General features: G+C 49.0%; 5 protein-coding genes across 5 annotated transcripts; 4 read left to right on the forward strand and 1 right to left on the reverse strand.

The window, feature by feature from the left end:
• Positions 1–797: 797 nt before the first annotated feature.
• On the forward strand, positions 798–2,882 carry PFICI_02075 (uncharacterized protein; the record flags this gene model as incomplete). Its single annotated transcript, XM_007830656.1, has 1 exon — positions 798–2,882. One exon carries the CDS (start codon positions 798–800, stop codon positions 2,880–2,882), a length of 2,085 nt encoding a protein of 694 aa, XP_007828847.1.
• A 992-nt stretch (positions 2,883–3,874) lies between these two features.
• On the forward strand, positions 3,875–5,756 carry PFICI_02076 (uncharacterized protein; the record flags this gene model as incomplete). The annotated part of the gene is made up of 3 exons (XM_007830657.1): positions 3,875–4,031; positions 4,513–5,119; positions 5,201–5,756. The coding sequence occupies 3 exons, from the start codon at positions 3,875–3,877 to the stop codon at positions 5,754–5,756; spliced, it is 1,320 nt and encodes a 439-aa protein (XP_007828848.1).
• A 995-nt stretch (positions 5,757–6,751) lies between these two features.
• PFICI_02077 (uncharacterized protein) lies at positions 6,752–8,047 on the forward strand (the record flags this gene model as incomplete). The annotated part of the gene is made up of 1 exon (XM_007830658.1): positions 6,752–8,047. The coding sequence occupies one exon, from the start codon at positions 6,752–6,754 to the stop codon at positions 8,045–8,047; it is 1,296 nt and encodes a 431-aa protein (XP_007828849.1).
• Positions 8,048–8,318: 271 nt separating this feature from the next.
• On the reverse strand, positions 8,319–9,886 carry PFICI_02078 (uncharacterized protein; the record flags this gene model as incomplete). Its single annotated transcript, XM_007830659.1, has 6 exons — positions 8,319–8,500; positions 8,580–8,768; positions 8,828–8,891; positions 8,941–9,273; positions 9,374–9,588; positions 9,730–9,886. The coding sequence occupies 6 exons, from the start codon at positions 9,884–9,886 to the stop codon at positions 8,319–8,321; spliced, it is 1,140 nt and encodes a 379-aa protein (XP_007828850.1).
• A 1,990-nt stretch (positions 9,887–11,876) lies between these two features.
• On the forward strand, positions 11,877–14,069 carry PFICI_02079 (uncharacterized protein; the record flags this gene model as incomplete). Its single annotated transcript, XM_007830660.1, has 2 exons — positions 11,877–12,292; positions 12,362–14,069. 2 exons carry the CDS (start codon positions 11,877–11,879, stop codon positions 14,067–14,069), a joined length of 2,124 nt encoding a protein of 707 aa, XP_007828851.1.
• Between the last annotated feature and the right edge of the window lie 2,730 nt (positions 14,070–16,799).

Consider the following 16,799-nt stretch of genomic DNA (forward strand, 5'->3'; position numbering starts at 1 on the left):
GTTGTTTTGGTTTCTTTATTTTTCATGCCTGATAGATTCCCCGGCGGCATTCTGCCTTGTCAAATTTCTTCGCAACAGGCTCTACTTGAGAGAGACCCCAAACTTGGCAGCCCAGCTGTAGTTCGACAGTATTCGTCTTCAGACGATGGATTACACGACCGCTGTGCAGGTCGAATCCGCTTATATAACTTCCAAATTTGTATAAGGTGTTTTGATGGTCAACCCATGGTCCCCTGATTCTCAATAATGTGACAATGGTTTGAACATAACTCGCAAGCTGTGCTGCAATATTCATAGATCCATCCATCTTGGTAAGTTCACGGACAAACGCAAACTTGAACAATCTTAGTGAGTGATTGAATAGTGCACGCAAGTTATGCAAGCCTTATTTCGTGGTTTGCTGTGCACTAAAATTCCTCATCACCCCAGATTTTTTTTGCTCTTCGCCCTTGGCAACGCGAGTGCACGGGCCAATTACGCCCCGCCACTCCACTGCGTTTTTCAGTCTTTCGCGCGTGACGGTGGATGTCGAAATTTTTGGAAAGCCCCTCTGAAACCTGAATGTTTCTGCACTATTCGTCACTGTCGTCCGCCCTCATCGCAATTAGGCCTTTGTGAGAGCACGCATCCTACAGGCCTACCTCTTTACGAATTATGTGCCATAATTCCTCGACATTCTTTTTCTGCATCTTGGACAAAGCATACCGTAGCAGCAGGTTTTGTCACGACACGTGATCGCAGTTGTGTCTAGGATCAAGGTGCCTGTTGAAGCGGCAACAGTCTCGATGCCGACGCAGATGCAGGCCGCCGCCGCCACCGCTGCCACGGTCGCGCCCTTGTCTCGACAATCCTTCAAATTGAGCACTGGTCCGCTCAAACCCATTCTCAAAACGTCCCCCTCCTTCAACGGCAAGCGGAAAGCCGCCGACGATGATAGCCTCCACAGCGACAGCACTATGGATGGTTCTCAGAGCCCACGCAAACGTCAGCGAGTCGAGTTCAACATGAATTTAGAGATACACGAGGTCGGCACGAGGTCCGTCGACGAGGTCAAAAAGGAGATACAGGACGCCCTCGACGGACACTCAAGAGGAGATGACGAGGAATACGATATCCTAAAGGAGACACTCTCGGGTAAACAACGACTCTACGAGGAGGAGTATGAAGACGATGACTCGGACCCATCACTTCCAGAGAAACGACGCCAAGAACTCAAAGTCTACATGGTTGCGCTCGCTAGCTTCATCCCACATCTAGGCAGGTCTGCCAACGGCCTTGTGAAGGAAGTCCTGAAATGTCAATGGCTCGGCCGTGATGAACAGTTTGTCCGAGTCTACACGCAATTCCTGGGAGCCCTCATTAGCGGTCAAGGCTCCTATCTTGAGCAGGTTCTGTTGTCTTTGGTAGAAAGGTTTTCCGACTCTCGATCATCCGCTTGGGCAGTGGATGGGTTTGCACCTGTTGCCAAGGAGCGCGTTCAAGAGCGCTTGCACCAGGCTCTACAATATCTACTCCGAGTTTTCCCCGCTGCTCAGTCGGTTCTTGGCCGTGTCATTGCAAAGAAATATCCTTTTGAGACAGAGTCAACCCGGATACATTTGGCATATGTAGAAAACCTCCTTCGACTACGAGAATATGCCCCACAGCTCAAGACGGAGATCATGGATCTTATCATCAGCCACCTGGTCCAAACCGATGTTCATATGCAAACGGATTTGGACGATCTGGACGACAACCTCACCGCCATGGTGGCTCTGGCCCTCAAATCCTCCCAAGCAGCAGCTGAGCTGCAAGGCGATGACGGCGATGAAAGCGATGCCGAGTCCGTTGTTAGTGACGAGGACGAGGACGAATATGCCAAGGTCAATGCCGTCAAGGAAAGCATCGAGAAGATGGACTTTATCATGCACCTGCTTTTTCGGCTTAATGAGCCACAGTACGCCGATCCTGAGTCTGACGAAGCTCTTGAATCCTTTAGCGACCTGCTGGCTGAGTTCTCGAACATCATCCTGCCTACGTACAAGTCGCGACACACTCAGTTCCTCGTGTTCCACATTGCACAAAAGTCCGAGCGATTGATGGATGCATTTTGCGGCACTTGCATTAACATTGCTTTCGAGTCGCAGCGGCCACTTGTGCTGCGTCAGGCAGCATGCGCATACTTGGCTAGTTTCGTGGCCCGAGGCGCTCATGTCCCCGGCCACATTGTACGCACCATCTTTGAAGTCCTTGGCTATCATCTCGATCAGATGCGAACTCTTTATGAGGCATCCTGCCGTGGTCCGGATGTCCGACGATACGCAGCCTTTTATTCATTAACGCAGGCGTTGATGTATATCTTTTGTTTCAGATGGCGTGACCTGGTAGCATCTGTTCCAGAAGACGTCGATGAGGACGACCCTTCTTCTTATCTCGACCAGGACATTGAGTGGATCGCAGACGTCAAGGATATTCTTAGGCGGAACATCTACTCGAGGCTAAATCCACTCAAAGTCTGTTCTCCAGGCATCGTGGACCAGTTTGCCCTGCTTGCGCACCGCTTCCGGTTCATGTATATCTATCCGCTGATCGAGGCTAACAAACGCCTCCGGCTGTCACAATTTGTCTCCACAGCATACGCAAACGGCGGCGCACTACGTGAATCTGGACTGGACTTGAGTGATGAGAGCTGGCAGAGACTGGACTCCTTCTTTCCATTTGACCCTTACCAACTACCCACGAGTAAACGTTGGGTAGATTCGGATTATCTACAGTGGCAGGATATTCCCGGACTCAATCCTGACGATTCGGAGGATGAGAGTGACGAGGAAGAGGAGGAAGTTCTTGACGAAGAGCTTGAGGAAGACACGGCAACAGACGATGAGACTGGTGCAGATAATTGATGAATTAATGGTTTGGCATTTCCAGCGGCGTTTAGGCATGGCAAAAAGCGACTCGGCAAGTATTGGGGTCTTGTGACAAAAGGAAGCGAATTCATCGCACATTTGTTCAGCACCAGGCGTTCATGGACAGGTCTTTGCGCAATGCATTTTGGCATTACCAAAAGCATGCACAGTGAGCATTTTCATAGAAGACATAATTGATTTGGTATCTTCACTCATTACTCACTGCATGAAGCGATCTCTCAGAGGGCTATATCAGGGCCCCCAGCAAGCCATCTCGCCATGGTACCAAGCACATGCCTTTCCCACATATAATCACGCTACCACCCATAACTGTCGACATTGAATGGCGTTGATAATATTCCATTAGTCACCTGGAACCATTTGGAAGCAAAGGCTACCTGCCTATGTAGTCAGCAATAAGAAAATAGCTACGTCCGTCCCACACGGGGCTGACCGTGCCGGCAGCTCATCCGGAGCTAAGCTGGCTACACACGTCATTGGTCGGACGCTCGGGGCGACTCTCTGACCGCCTTCCCAAAACTTTATGATTGATTCCACATGTCGCCTGGATCATGCGGTTTTCTGCCCACGTTGTCCAACGGCTCATGGGTTCCAGACTGCGGCGAGATGTAGTGACACAGGGGACCTGACTTGCAGCCTCGACCTAGAGAAAGAACCATTCTAGAAACAATTTTTTCTTTCTTCCTCGACAATTTCATCCTCCACCCCATCCTCTCTTGATACCCTCCTGCTACGTTAGCCTGGTCACGTTTCTTGGAACCCCATCTCAAAAAGATCGCGCCAAAGTCAAAGATACCATCTTGGAACCGTCCACAAGCCATTCTCAGCTGGGAAAACGGTACCCCGGCTACACGTGGCTCGACTAGGAGGGCCTGCGAACTATTATCACCCCACCCCTGTCCATCAGTGCAATACCAGACGAGTCTTCCTTTGTACTTCTGCCGCAGTTGCCATCACGTCGGCTCATGATGGAGGTCTCTGCGGACCTACCGCACGACACTCCTCCTGGCGATGGAGCCGATCCTGGTGGTCTCGAGGATCGACCTTCATTTGAGGACTTTTGGAAGCGCAACAAGGAGGCTCATCAGGCCAAAACCGTTACTTTCCTCCCGAGCGCCGGTGTAGGTATGTAAGTCACTAGTCATACATTTCTTTTTCTTTCCGTTTTCCTTGGAGTATTTCCCATCATGCCAAGACGACTCTCCCTTTTCACAACTGAACTACGGTTCGACTTCACAAATGTCAAGAAGGACAAACAAGGGACCACCCCAACAGCAAATCCCATGTAGACAGGATGCCACAACAGACTATCACTTGAGGTGGACAGCTAGAAGCGCATGCGGTCAAGCGTGGGATTGAGAGCAGTCTCACCAGGAAGTACTCTCTTCACATCATCTTATGGACTGACAAAGTCTTTGAATCACATCTTGCCCCTTCGTACTGGTTCGGGTGTGTGGGGCTGGCTACTCCGTGGCCATCCTATCAAGACACTATCCTTATGTATCTCGCGTTATTTGCTCCCTCGGTATAAGACTTTTCCGCATGAATTCACTCTATATTTCTTATTCATTCTCATGTTAGAAACGCTGCTGACAAAGGTCATCAGATTCCACGCAAAATGAAGTGACCGATAATGCAAAGTCGCGGGCGCAAGCCCGAAGGGCCCAAGTTAGGAAGGCCCAAAAACAACATCGCCAGCGCAAGGCAAACTACACCAAGGAGCTAGAGATGGACATTGCCCGTCTACGAGATATGATCGAGCAGACGGAGACCGATGCGAACGCTCTGAGGGCCGAGAACGAGACCATGAGGAAACAACTCTCCAAAAATGCTGTGGCGTCGGGGATGATGAACCTCGGCGCGCCTGTTCCAAGAGCACCAGTACGGCTGCCGGCCCCAACAATCAGCCCCGAAATTCTGCCACCGGATCCGGTCTCAAAGGCCGAGGCGAATACTGGCACGGACGAGCCCGAGTACATACTCCGTATGGACATGAGTGACAGCACGCCGACATTCCGCGTATCGAGGTCACCCAGTCCAAGTCTGGGAAATAGGACACAAGACATGTTCTCGCCGACCTTCTCCGCGATGGAGATGACCCCGACCATGACCGTTGCCACAGCAAGCGTGTCTGACTTTGGCGCATCACCAGGGCCAGTGTCTAGCGCGCTAACAGAGGAACAGACGGAGCTAGTCATCAACTTTATACTCTCGTGAGTTCCACTACATTTCTTGCCTATCCTACTATGCTCTTGTCCGGAATGCTTTACTTACGCACGAGACAATGACTGTAGCCTTGAACACATTTGCTGGAACCACTTCGACCCGTCGCACTACAAACACTTATCATATGACCCGATGGACGCAGAGAATGGACACGCGTTGATGGCATCGTCGATTGCGCTTCAGCACGCAACGCCCGACATCTTTACGCGCATTGATGCGGTCAATGCCGTCATCAAGTCGAATCCTTCTTGCAACCCGGATACGCATGACATTGAATGGCAGTCCGTTGGCTTATCACTAGATTCTCTCTACGGCCTCGCCATGACCTTGAACCCTCCAGATCGTGAGCTTGCACCAGTACAGGCTTGGTTCGAGATTGTCCAGATTTACGGCCCTGACGTCGCACTTGACCGCCAGATCATCGAGGGCCTGACGCGAGGCTTCCGCGGCATGGTCCGTTGCCTCGACTTTGGTGCCGTCATTCAGAGAGAAGTCTTTGACAATATTGTCGACACCGTCGTCAAGTCGAGGTTCGAGGGTCTAACGTTGGGGGTCAGTCTGGGCACCAACTTGAGCCTAGAGCCTGACATTGAGGACGCAGAACGGATCGAAGAGGTTACATGAGGCCGAACGTGTGAGCTTGAAAGGCGTCTCTGTAAAGCTAGGTATTTTTTATTCATTCCAACACCATTTGAAAATATGGTCCTAAAGTCGCGCCTAAAGTCACAGAGTTTCCTTTGATCTCTAATGCTAAGCGCGGACAACACGCGTGCAGACCATTTTAGTAGCCTAGGTCCCTACATAACATTGAAACTACCTGTAGTTTGATACAGGCAGACGCTTCAGAAAGGAGGTATTCCAATATACTTTTTTTACACCATCTACATGTCTAAGATGCCGCAAAATCTCCAGCTAATTAATCAACTACGCTCGGTCTCTTGTTGTCTTTGTAGGCTTTTAGTTCCTCCTGCAATAAGTATCTCGTGTAACCAACCAGCCCACGTGTATTGTTTTGCAATTCGGTGTTATTTAGACCATCGACCTCCCCACAATGTCCCCCCCTGCCCCCGCATTGCGGCGATATTTCTCCCCTATGGCAATTGAACTCACAGCGCCCCTCCCTACTAGCCGCGTGGGAAAATGGCGGGGTCCTATCGCCGACTTGAACTACCTACATACAGCTTTCTTCGGTCCCAAAATAACAGCCGAGTCGGATGCAAGACCAAAGACTTACCTTGGGTATTTGCTTGAAAAGATCAGCTGAGACTCGTAACAATCGTTCGATATACCTCGTCTCTTTCAATACTCTTCCCAAAGCCTTGACAGCGATTGCAGCAGCGGCATTGTCCAGTGTACAGGCCTCACATTGTCCCGCTCGGTGGATATATCGGACGGCTTCCCGCCCACCTCGGAGCTCATTCTCTCAACAAAGTATACCTACCAACTTGCTCGGAATTTCCGGCGGCAGTGTCCTAGCTCAAAGGTTTCCAGCCGACTGATTGACTACTAGTCGTTCAATCTCATGAGCTAGATTACCTTGCTTCATTCATTGACTGTCGCTCCAAACATTACCTGACGGCTACAACACTTCAACTCTTGTTCAATCAAATCCTCAAAAAATGGCCAGCATTGACCTGTCAAAGTCGTTTCGGGAATATCTTCCTGACCTCAATACACCGCGGTTTCAGCGTATCGCAGAGTGCGACGCCTACAGCCATGCCGCGGAGCTAATCGACCACCAGCGACCCCCATGGCTGTACGGCCTGGTTTCTCTTTGGTTCGATCTTCTCAAGGAGCCGTATCGTGGTGTCACGACAGACGGCAACCCACGAAAAGATCTCTTCAAACTCCGCGATGAGGGTGTACCAATCGCAGACATTGTCAAAGTTACGGAAAATGTAATTGCTCAGCTCAATGACCAGCAAAAGGCCAAGACGCTGCTGCACGTTGACAGTGAAAAGTGGCGGACATGGTCAAACCCCGAGTTCTTGCTGTCTGACAAGGGCATCAGGCTGGATGAGATTACCCCTGAGCTGCGCGAAGCAGTCCTCAAGGTCCTCGAGGCCACCTTGAGCCCCGAAGGCTACGAAAAGGCGCTCGGCGCCATGCGAGTGAACCACTTTCTGGGAGAGCTCGTCAAGGCCCCCAAGGTCATGAACGAGTACTCTTACAACTTTTGCCTTTTTGGAAAGCCCTCTGTCGATGCGCCCTGGGGCTACAGCTTCTACGGCCACCATCTATGCCTATCGGTATTCTTCTATGGACCGCAAATCATAATCTCCCCGTGGTTCACGGGTGCAGAGCCCAACTTGATTGACGAGGGTCCTTACAAGGGCACGCGAATCCTCTACGAGGAGGACAAGCTTGGTCTCCAGCTCATGCAGAGTCTGAGCCCAGAACTGCAAAAGAGGGCCCAAACGTACGAGAAGATGAAGGATGACAAGATGCCCAAGGGACGCTGGAACCACGACGATCAGCGCCACTTGCTCGGTGCTTATAGAGATAACCGCATCGTCCCGTACGAGGGCATCGTGGTGGCGGATCTCTCTGCGCAGCAACAAGACTTGGTGCTCGGCATCTTGGAGCAATACCTCTTGTACCTGCCCGCCCAGTCCCGAAAGCTCAAGCTGCAAGACTGCAAGGACTGGTTCCACGAGACGTATTTCTCTTGGATCGGAGGGTTCGCCGACCAAGATTCGTTTTACTTTCGGATTCAGAGCCCAGTCATTGTAGTGGAGTTTGACCACCACAGCGGTGTTTTCTTGTCAAACACTGAACCAAAGAGATTCCACATCCACACGCTTTTGCGCACGCCCAACAAGGGTGACTATGGTATGGCCTTGAGGGAGCTGAGGAGAGATGGTGCAGACATCACCAAGGGCGAGATCAACCAGAACTGGGTATGGGAAGGGTAGCATATAAGTTATATAAAGATGAATAGTTAAATTTGATTGAAATCAATTGGATGATTACTTGTCATTTCTTTCATTTTGTTTATCAACCGCGTACGAACTTGCTCAACTTGACCTCGAAAATAGCATGGTCCATTGATAAATTTAACATTAGGATTTTAATCTACAGTTGCGGTCGCCTAGCAGCCGTCTGTCCCTTTTCAAGGTGTCATGATGGTGCATATCCCGACTCCCAAATGATTCATCACGAGTACAAGGCGCACTCCTCGCTATTCTAGGCGCAGGACTTTGGATACTGAAGGGCTCTCTTCAGAGCGCTCTGGAAAGTCGTGCCATTGATCGAATAGACAAAGTTGACTTCGCGGAGATCCTGCTGGCTGGGGACCAATGCCTCTTGGTAGGCCCAAATATTTCCATAGGTTGGGCTGTAGTAGGACGTATCGACATTGACGTAGACTGCAAGTAAGGGAAAAAAAAAAGGTTGAATCAGCGACGTGTCTTGTATGCATATGTTACTGTTTCATTCGTAACTTACATGAGGTCTGGTTGAGCACAGAGTCAGGCTCGAGCAATGTCAGCAACGTTGCCTCATCCCAGAACGGCAAGTCGGGATAAGCGGCGGCCGAGTTGACAACAGTGCATGGGTTGACAACTTCAGCAATCTCGGCAATGTATTCTGGTGTAGGGAACAAGTCGAGCGCATTGGCTGCGTTGGCTACAAGGGCTGTTGTGTGTCGTGGTCAGCAGTGGTGTATTTGCACAAACGGCTTGATATCTACCTACTAATGTTTGGGAAATCCGCAGTAAGGGCGATCTTGGTAGCTTCAGGATCGGCCTTGAAGTTGAACTAAAATTTTGTTAGAAATAGGCTAGAATATTAGAAGTATGAAACCTACATCGGTGTTGATATCGGCCTGGAGTGTGCTTCCGCTCGTCATCAAGAGGTTGGTATCGGCAAAACCGCCCATGATCCATAGAGCCTTTGTGTTCTTGGCAAACTCCGAGTCCATGCGCACAGCCATGGCAATGTTTGTCAGGGCGCCGGCAGAGAAGATGGTGACCTCGCCAGGATATTTGCGGACTTGCTCAACCATCCATGCCGCAGCCAAGTCTCCTGCAAGCGTGGTATTGGGGTAGCCCTCAATGAAAGCCTCCTTGACGATGCGGCGCGGGTCGCCGCTTGTAGGATCCGAGCCAAGAGCCTCGGCCGTGTCGTTTTGCGGCTTGAACTGTATTGTGGGAAAAGGGAAGTGTTAGCAGCCCGAGGCTTGCGATAGTCCCGTATGGCACCATATGATGATATAGGACATGCTTGTATTCCCTACTTACCACTCCTTCCCAAGCGAGGGGGCCCATAATGGTCTCATAGCTCTGCATCAGCTTTGGTGTCATGAGCAGCGGATAGTCCGAGCCCTTGTGTACTGGAATACACGAGAGGTTGCCAATCTCGAGGAGGGCAAGGGCATGCATGCTGCATTGCAGTGCCCAGGAGTTGGAGGTGTCGCCAATCAATCCGAGGACATCCCAACCATAGTCAAGAGCCACTGTGATAGGAAAATTAGCCTTGTACTAGGTCTATCACAGCCGAGTCACAGGTATAGATGGCCCATGAAACGCTCTGGATGGACCAATACATCCAAAGCCGAGCAATGACGGGCAACCTGGGCCGCCAAGGGTACACTTACTCAAGAATTGCGTCGCAGCGCCCGAATTCCAGTCATTGTCCATGATGATCTTCGGGCCGCCGGGGTTGACGGCTCCAGCCCGGTCGGTCCTGGCAGCCGTGCCGCCGCAAGATGCGACGACACTACTGGTGAGAGCAAGCAGAATCGAGAGTCTCATTGTGTTGGATTATTGGCGATGAAGATTTAGGACTTGTTACAATTTCCTTGCGCACTTTCGTGACCCTTATATCTCAATCTCATGATTGCGTCTTATCTCTCCATGATGCTGTCACAGCGAACAGTGGATATCATGAGTCCGATAGGTTGGCTTGGCTCGATCTAGCGTCGTCGTCTCCCATGTCCAGTAAGCTTCATGGTGATGCAAAATTGCACAGTTTTCGTTGATCCCATTATCCGATCCAGTGCCGGACTTGGGGGCAACCCCAGGACAGGCCCACGATATCCCTGGTGTATCCTCCTACGATGCGCCCTTGCACTTGCGGCGATGAAGCCTTTCCACGCATAGCTTGGGAGGCCGGTTTACTTGGCAGTTGACATGGCGGGCTGAAATGGATAAGGAATTGTGAATAATTCTAGAACGTCACGATAATGAAGGGCGGCTGCTGGCAGATTGATGGTGAATTGTCTGGGTTGACAATTGCGCTTGTTTATCGTCGGCACAATGTTCCCCTTGTCTTGCCGATAGCATCCCTGGATAAGACCGTTCTACTATTCCATAGTGAGATCATCGTTTTTAGGTGATCTCCGTTCTCCGGCAGCACGCATTCAAAGGTCCACTTTTCTATATCTCTGTAAATGCGCCACGATCTGGCTGCGCGAACGATTAGTTATGAGCGGTGAAAGGCTAGATTCTGAATAATAGACAGTGAATGCTGCAAGGGTCCTTTGTTGCTGTGAGTTTTGTTCTCATACTTCAAACAGTTTGCAGATGCACTTTATTGCTGTATGAACCACAAGTATCGATATACGTTTTCAGGATAGGTAAGTATTTTACCTGCTAGGTGCGTTGGTGGGGGATTCGCCGCTAGTTCTATACGAATTAAAACATGTATTAACAATGTATGTGATATTTCGATATCACTGATTTCATGATGTAAATGCTCTTCGGTGTCATGGTAATCAAGTAATCTTGAAGAAGAAGAACAGTTTCAGGACGTAGTTTTTACCGAATTGCAACTTGATCTCTGGTAGCAGTTGCTGGACAAGTTAGGATGAGGACAAGGCCATGTGTTGTGCACACTGCACTGCGGGTGTATACTCCAGATTTTCGCACACAAATCCCAACGGCATGAGTTCCTCTAGATAACTACAAATACCAAAGTGCGTTGAGTACATAAAAGCGAAATTAATGCACTATTCAAACTGAGAACCACAGCCCAAGTCATGTGTTATGTTTTCAGACCGTGGAATTCCTCTTTGGCTGAAATGTTTCTTAGCAGTCAACTCGGAGCTTGTAAATACGTGTTTGTAACGCTAGATTATTATGTACTTATTTACCCTATAAAACGACTGAAAATATAAGGGACCATGAAATATTGAATACATAGGATCTGTAAGGTTCTGCACAAAATCTATGCAGTTAATACTGCTGCACAAAGCTATAGATTTAGCCAGGATAAAGAAATTTGGAAAGTTTTACTAAGCTGGGAGCCTCTTAGCGGAGTACGCTGCAAAAGACCCCAGTGCATTTCTGACCATAATCCCAACTTACTGCGCTATCGTGGTAGTCTTATTACAACATAGGTCGTTTTGGAGTTGTACAGAATATGAAGCCCAGTCCAGTGATATGCATTTGCTGAAAAATACGAGCAGGCTGCAAGCTTGAAACTTGAAAATGCCAACAGCCAACCACTGTTGTTGCATGTGCGCTGAAATGCATGAACACGAATCAGCTGGCGCCACGCATACATGTATGTGTAGGTATGTTATGCAACGAACATACAACATCTGCGATTGGCGTATAATTTGTGGCTTAGCATTCAAGTGCTCTCGCAGCCTGCTGTGCAAGGTAATACATTACTCTCTTCCCTAGGGTCTGCAGTCAGATCTTCTCTAGGCTACCTCTCCAATTCTCCACCATTCGGTGCCTTCAGTGATGAGATCACTGACTGAAGCCGTCCCGCAATCAATCACGGGCTATTGTCACTATGGACCCGTTAAGCGCGTTTGCGCTTGCCGGAACGGTCTATACTTTTATTGATGCTGGAATCACTGCCACCAAGTTCGCGAAGGAGCTCAGTGGGTTCTGGAAGAGTTCTCGCGATACCGTCAAGAGCTTGGAGCATTTAACTATTACGACACAAAATCTGGAGGAGTTGTCCAGTAAATTGCGCCATGCGAACGGACCACGATATATGATGTCAATTGCCACGGAATGTACGACGTCTTGTCAAGAGCTCCTCGATTTGCTGGACAAATTGAAGGTAAAAGACAAGGGGTCGAAGACTGAGCATCTCTTGGCGATGCTCTCAGCCTATCGGAAAAAGGACGAAATTTCTTTGATCGAGGATAAGTTGGGAAAGTTACGTGCGCAAATGACCTTGGATCTCTTGCGTGCACTAAAGTGAGATTAATTACCTGCTGCGAAAATTCTGGCGGCGGCTCGACATTTACTGACCTCGGTTTCGATTAGCGATGGACAGTCCGATATCAAAGGGAAATTGGACGAAATACAGAATGACATCGTAAAGCTTTCTGAAACACGACACGGCAGCTTCCGAGCGCGACGAGCCGGGCTACTTGATCTGTTACAAGCATACAAACAGAATCAGGATCAGGATCATTCTGCCATCATCAACGAGCTTCGGAACTTTGGGTCTGAGGTTTACCATGAAAGAGTATTCAACTCGATTCTAAAGACCTTACGTTTCGATAGCATGTATCTTCGGGAAGACAACACTTCTGAGGCAGGCGAAGGCACCTTCCGATGGCTCTTTGACAAACAGGAACGATTTAAGGCGACAAATCCTCGTAGCAACAACATGCCGCCACAGAAATTTCAGGAAACTCGCGACGCATTTATGATGTGGCTAGAGTCAGGTGAAGGAGTGTTCCATATTTGCGGGAAGGCTGGCTCGGGGAAGTCGACACTTATGAAACTGATATGCAACGACAAACAAACGCGAAATGCTCTCAATGCCTGGGCAGAAGGTGATACTTTGCTCTGGGCCAACTTCTTCTTTTTTGCTCCTGGCGAAAAGGAGGTAAAGTCCTTGGAAGGGCTTTATCGGTTCGTCCTCTTCACGATCCTGAATGAGCACCGCCACTTGATTAGGAAAATTTATCCTGATGAGTTTCCTGAAGAGTTCAAGGAGTTTCGCCATGATCGTCAGTTAGCATATGAACTTGCTGATCTGGTCAGACCTCCAAAACTTAGGGAAGCGTTCCAATCACTGATAGACGTGACTGTGGCGGATAAACATAAGATGTGCATCTTCATCGACGGACTAGACGAGTATGAAGGTAGCTACACAGACTACTGGCAGCTTGCGGACAACCTACGCAATTGGGCTCATCAGAGCTGCGCCCGAGTTAAGTTTTGTGTAAGTTCCAGACCTGAGGTGCAATTTGAGAGCACCTTCAGCTCCAAGAACGCACCAACCATTCGGCAGATTCACCTTCACGAATTTACAAGCGGTGATATCGAAAAGTATTGCCGCGACCAGTTCACAAAGACTTCAAACTCTAAGATGATCCCAAATTACGATAATTTTATTGACCACATCGTCACCAAAGCGCAAGGTGTCTTCCTATGGGCAGTCCTCGTCACGAAAGAGCTTTTGTTCGAGACTAGGATTACACATTCTGCGAAAGATCTGTGGAGAAAGCTCGATGAACTTCCCGACGAGCTTCATGAACTATATCAGAAACTATTCGACTCTATGGGAGAAGCACAAAGACGAAGATGCTGTCGAATACTGCTCACCGTGCTTACGAATCCATTCAAGGACCCAATCAATGCACAATCCCTCAACTGGATTTATGATGAAGAGGATCTTGATCAAGCTCTACTTCGACAGCTTCAATGTAGTGAAACCCACGGTCCCGAGCAGCATGTCAACCGCGTAGTCGATCATTTGAACGAATGGACTCGCGGTTTCGTTGAGGCCATTGCTTGGGATCAATCTACTGAAACGAGCACGTCGTTGACAAATTTGCCGCATTTCCACACTCGTGTGAGGCTGTTCCATAAAACCGTTAAGGATTATATGGATTCAAGTAAGCTCTCCATGCTTCAGTCGGAATTCCCCGGATTCGATGTGGTGAAAACACACGTCCAATTACGACTGCTCGAGCTTGGGATCGTGAACGCCCAGTACAAAGAAAACCATGTTTTCTAGTTCTACAACTATGGTTACGAGATATTAGAAAGTGACTTGGAAGGGAGCCTCGGCAATGATAAGCAAATTTCGTGGCCGATATGCGAAATGATTGGTTTGCATTTGCCTACTAGAGGGCGTACAAGTGGGTTGGCGAAACCAAACTATACTGGGAGAATGGACATACACAGTACTGAAAGGACGTCGTTGCCGCACTTGTTGGCATATTTTGGTTATCCAGAGGCTCTTCAAGGGCAACATTTACGAGACTGCTCCCGAAAGGGGCTGACTGAAGACAATGGTCCTGCTCAGCCAAAGCGGAAAAGTTTACTTCTTTCGGCATGTATCGGCATGATAAATCTCACTGCCAGAAAAGCCTTTGCAAGAGCTAGCAGGTACGATGAAACCATCGCGAAAGCGATCGACCTCGGCTACACTGCTCACGATCGGGTCATGCTCATTGAAGATGATGACAAAAGCACTTGCCCCAGCATGACTATTTGGCAGATAGTTGTTTTGGTTCTTATCCTACAGGCCCAAATCGGACCGTGGTTAAGAAAGAAGTCAAAATTACGCAACTCGAGCGCTCTGAGCCAGCTCTTTCGACTGCTTTCCCTACTGCTTGCTTGTGAATCACAAGAGGAAGTTTTCATAATCTTCACAACCGGAAAGGGTCGTGCTTGTTGCATGACACTCTACGACCTTGTGGAGGGCTATGATCCGTCGAAGTCGAGAAACTCTCTTCTCCGTCTGCTAGGTGATGGGCCGCAGTACAAGACAGAAAAGCTCACATCCTGGTTATACAATACCTATGCAGCGCATCACAGGTCCGAGAAAGATGTGCTAGAAAGATGGAATCCGCGTAATCAAGTCCACACCGGGGCTCTGGGTGGTGATATCGCTGTGGTCTCCGGGAAATCAATTCTCTTGAGTAGCCACCGATGGACCGGTATCGATGTAGAAGTTTGGTAGATTGAATTCAATGGCTAGGCCCTTAGTGCTCTATGTTACCTATCTCTCCATTAATAAATCCTAGCATACTTTATTAACAGCTAGTGCCGATCATGCAGCCTGCGAAAACAAGAAATACACGACCTCGCCAAAGTATATCGTCAGGCTTGCGGTCACCAGGACTGTCTCAAGTGGAAACGTCATTTGTGAAATAAAATGCACCTTTGGGTATGTGTCTAGACTACTATACTGTTCATTGTAGAAGGTGGAGAAGATGGAAAGATCTTTCAGCTAATATATGATCTCTACACTGTATGTGATTCTGCAGGAAATGTTTGTAGCAAATGATGCTGCAACTAAGCCCATCCATAGGGACTCCGGCCGGGATGGAACAGGTTCGGAATGGATTACCGAGCCAGAAATCTCTTGGCAGCATACCTACCTGTCAATGACTGGTCCATGCATCTACCGGCTTGTCAGGGTATACCTTTAGCCAAACTGAAACACATTTGCAGCACGAGATGAGTTTACAGAAAGTCTATTTAGAGGCCTCAACGCAGTGGTAGTATCGCCAATTCACAGCTAGTGTATCTAGACTGCAGCAGCAACGTTGGCGCCTCAGCTTCATAGCTAGGTACGCAAAGATATCAGAGCGTCACTATCGGCCCGCAAGATTGTTTGTATCCTCTGATCGCTGGAGATGCCTTGCGACTGTTATAAGCACAGACAACAACCTGCCGCCGTGAATACGTGTCGTGATCGTCTTTTGCGATAAGACTGTACAGAAAGCCTTGCCTCTGTGAATTGACAAGAATTTCAGATAGCATTCGAGTGCGCGAGAAACTGATGCAAATGCCGATCCAACCTTCGAGGTTGTGCTGGATGATGCAGGGCCCTCTTGATCCGACGATCGTTCCCTGTTATAGTAGTGAGTAGAGCGCTCAAGTACCCCGCCAAAACGGTTCTTGGCCGAGAGACAACTGCGATTAACACAAGTTTCCCAGCGCGATTTGCGCTATAAAAGAATTATAGACTGGATGCTCGGACATTTGATGGAGAAGAGGCGCAATCCTACACATCGCCGCTCTATGCATACATTAGAAGAATACAGCGCTTGTCTTGTTCATAACAGAAAAACTCGCGCACACAAGTGAAGCGCGTCGATTTTCAAGGCCCTACCTAAGGGAAGACTTCGGGGTAGCCAATACTGGCATAACCTCTCGCACGTAAAACTTGTGTGGTATCATTAGTGGCTGTCCTAACCATTACCGAGATTACCAACTTCAGGTCGACGTTTCTACCTACCTACAAGGCATATGGTTTAAATAGAATTCCGTCTTGAGTGTTGAGAAGATGTAGCGGGAATCATGCTGTGACTGGAAACTCCCCGCCAGTGCACTAGCCTGATGTGCACGTTTCTAGTCAACTGCTCCGGGGATGTGACATTGGGACCCTGCGATTTACATGGCTGCCATCAATGTTCCTGGAGGGTCACCCCGCATAGCTTGATACTCTTTATCGTCAAGCATGCATAAAGTGGCTCGAGTGGTGCAAGGTACCCCGAAACTGGCGTCGTACAAGTCGACTCGGCACCATGATGGTCAATGCCTCGGGATGAGGATATTCATCGCTCCTTTGTTCATTGAACAAGACATCACTAAATGCACCGCGGCGGGGTCGTTATCGACTGCTTCCACAATCCAAGATAACAAGTCGTCATCAATCAACATCATAAAAAGGTCTCAAAGAATCATACCTGTACTCCGTATCCCCGAGGTCCCAAGGTCGGTATAAGAATCA

The sequence above is a fragment of the Pestalotiopsis fici genome, assembly GCF_000516985.1.
Source record: "Pestalotiopsis fici W106-1 unplaced genomic scaffold PFICI_Scf_1, whole genome shotgun sequence".
NCBI lineage: Eukaryota > Fungi > Ascomycota > Sordariomycetes > Amphisphaeriales > Sporocadaceae > Pestalotiopsis > Pestalotiopsis fici.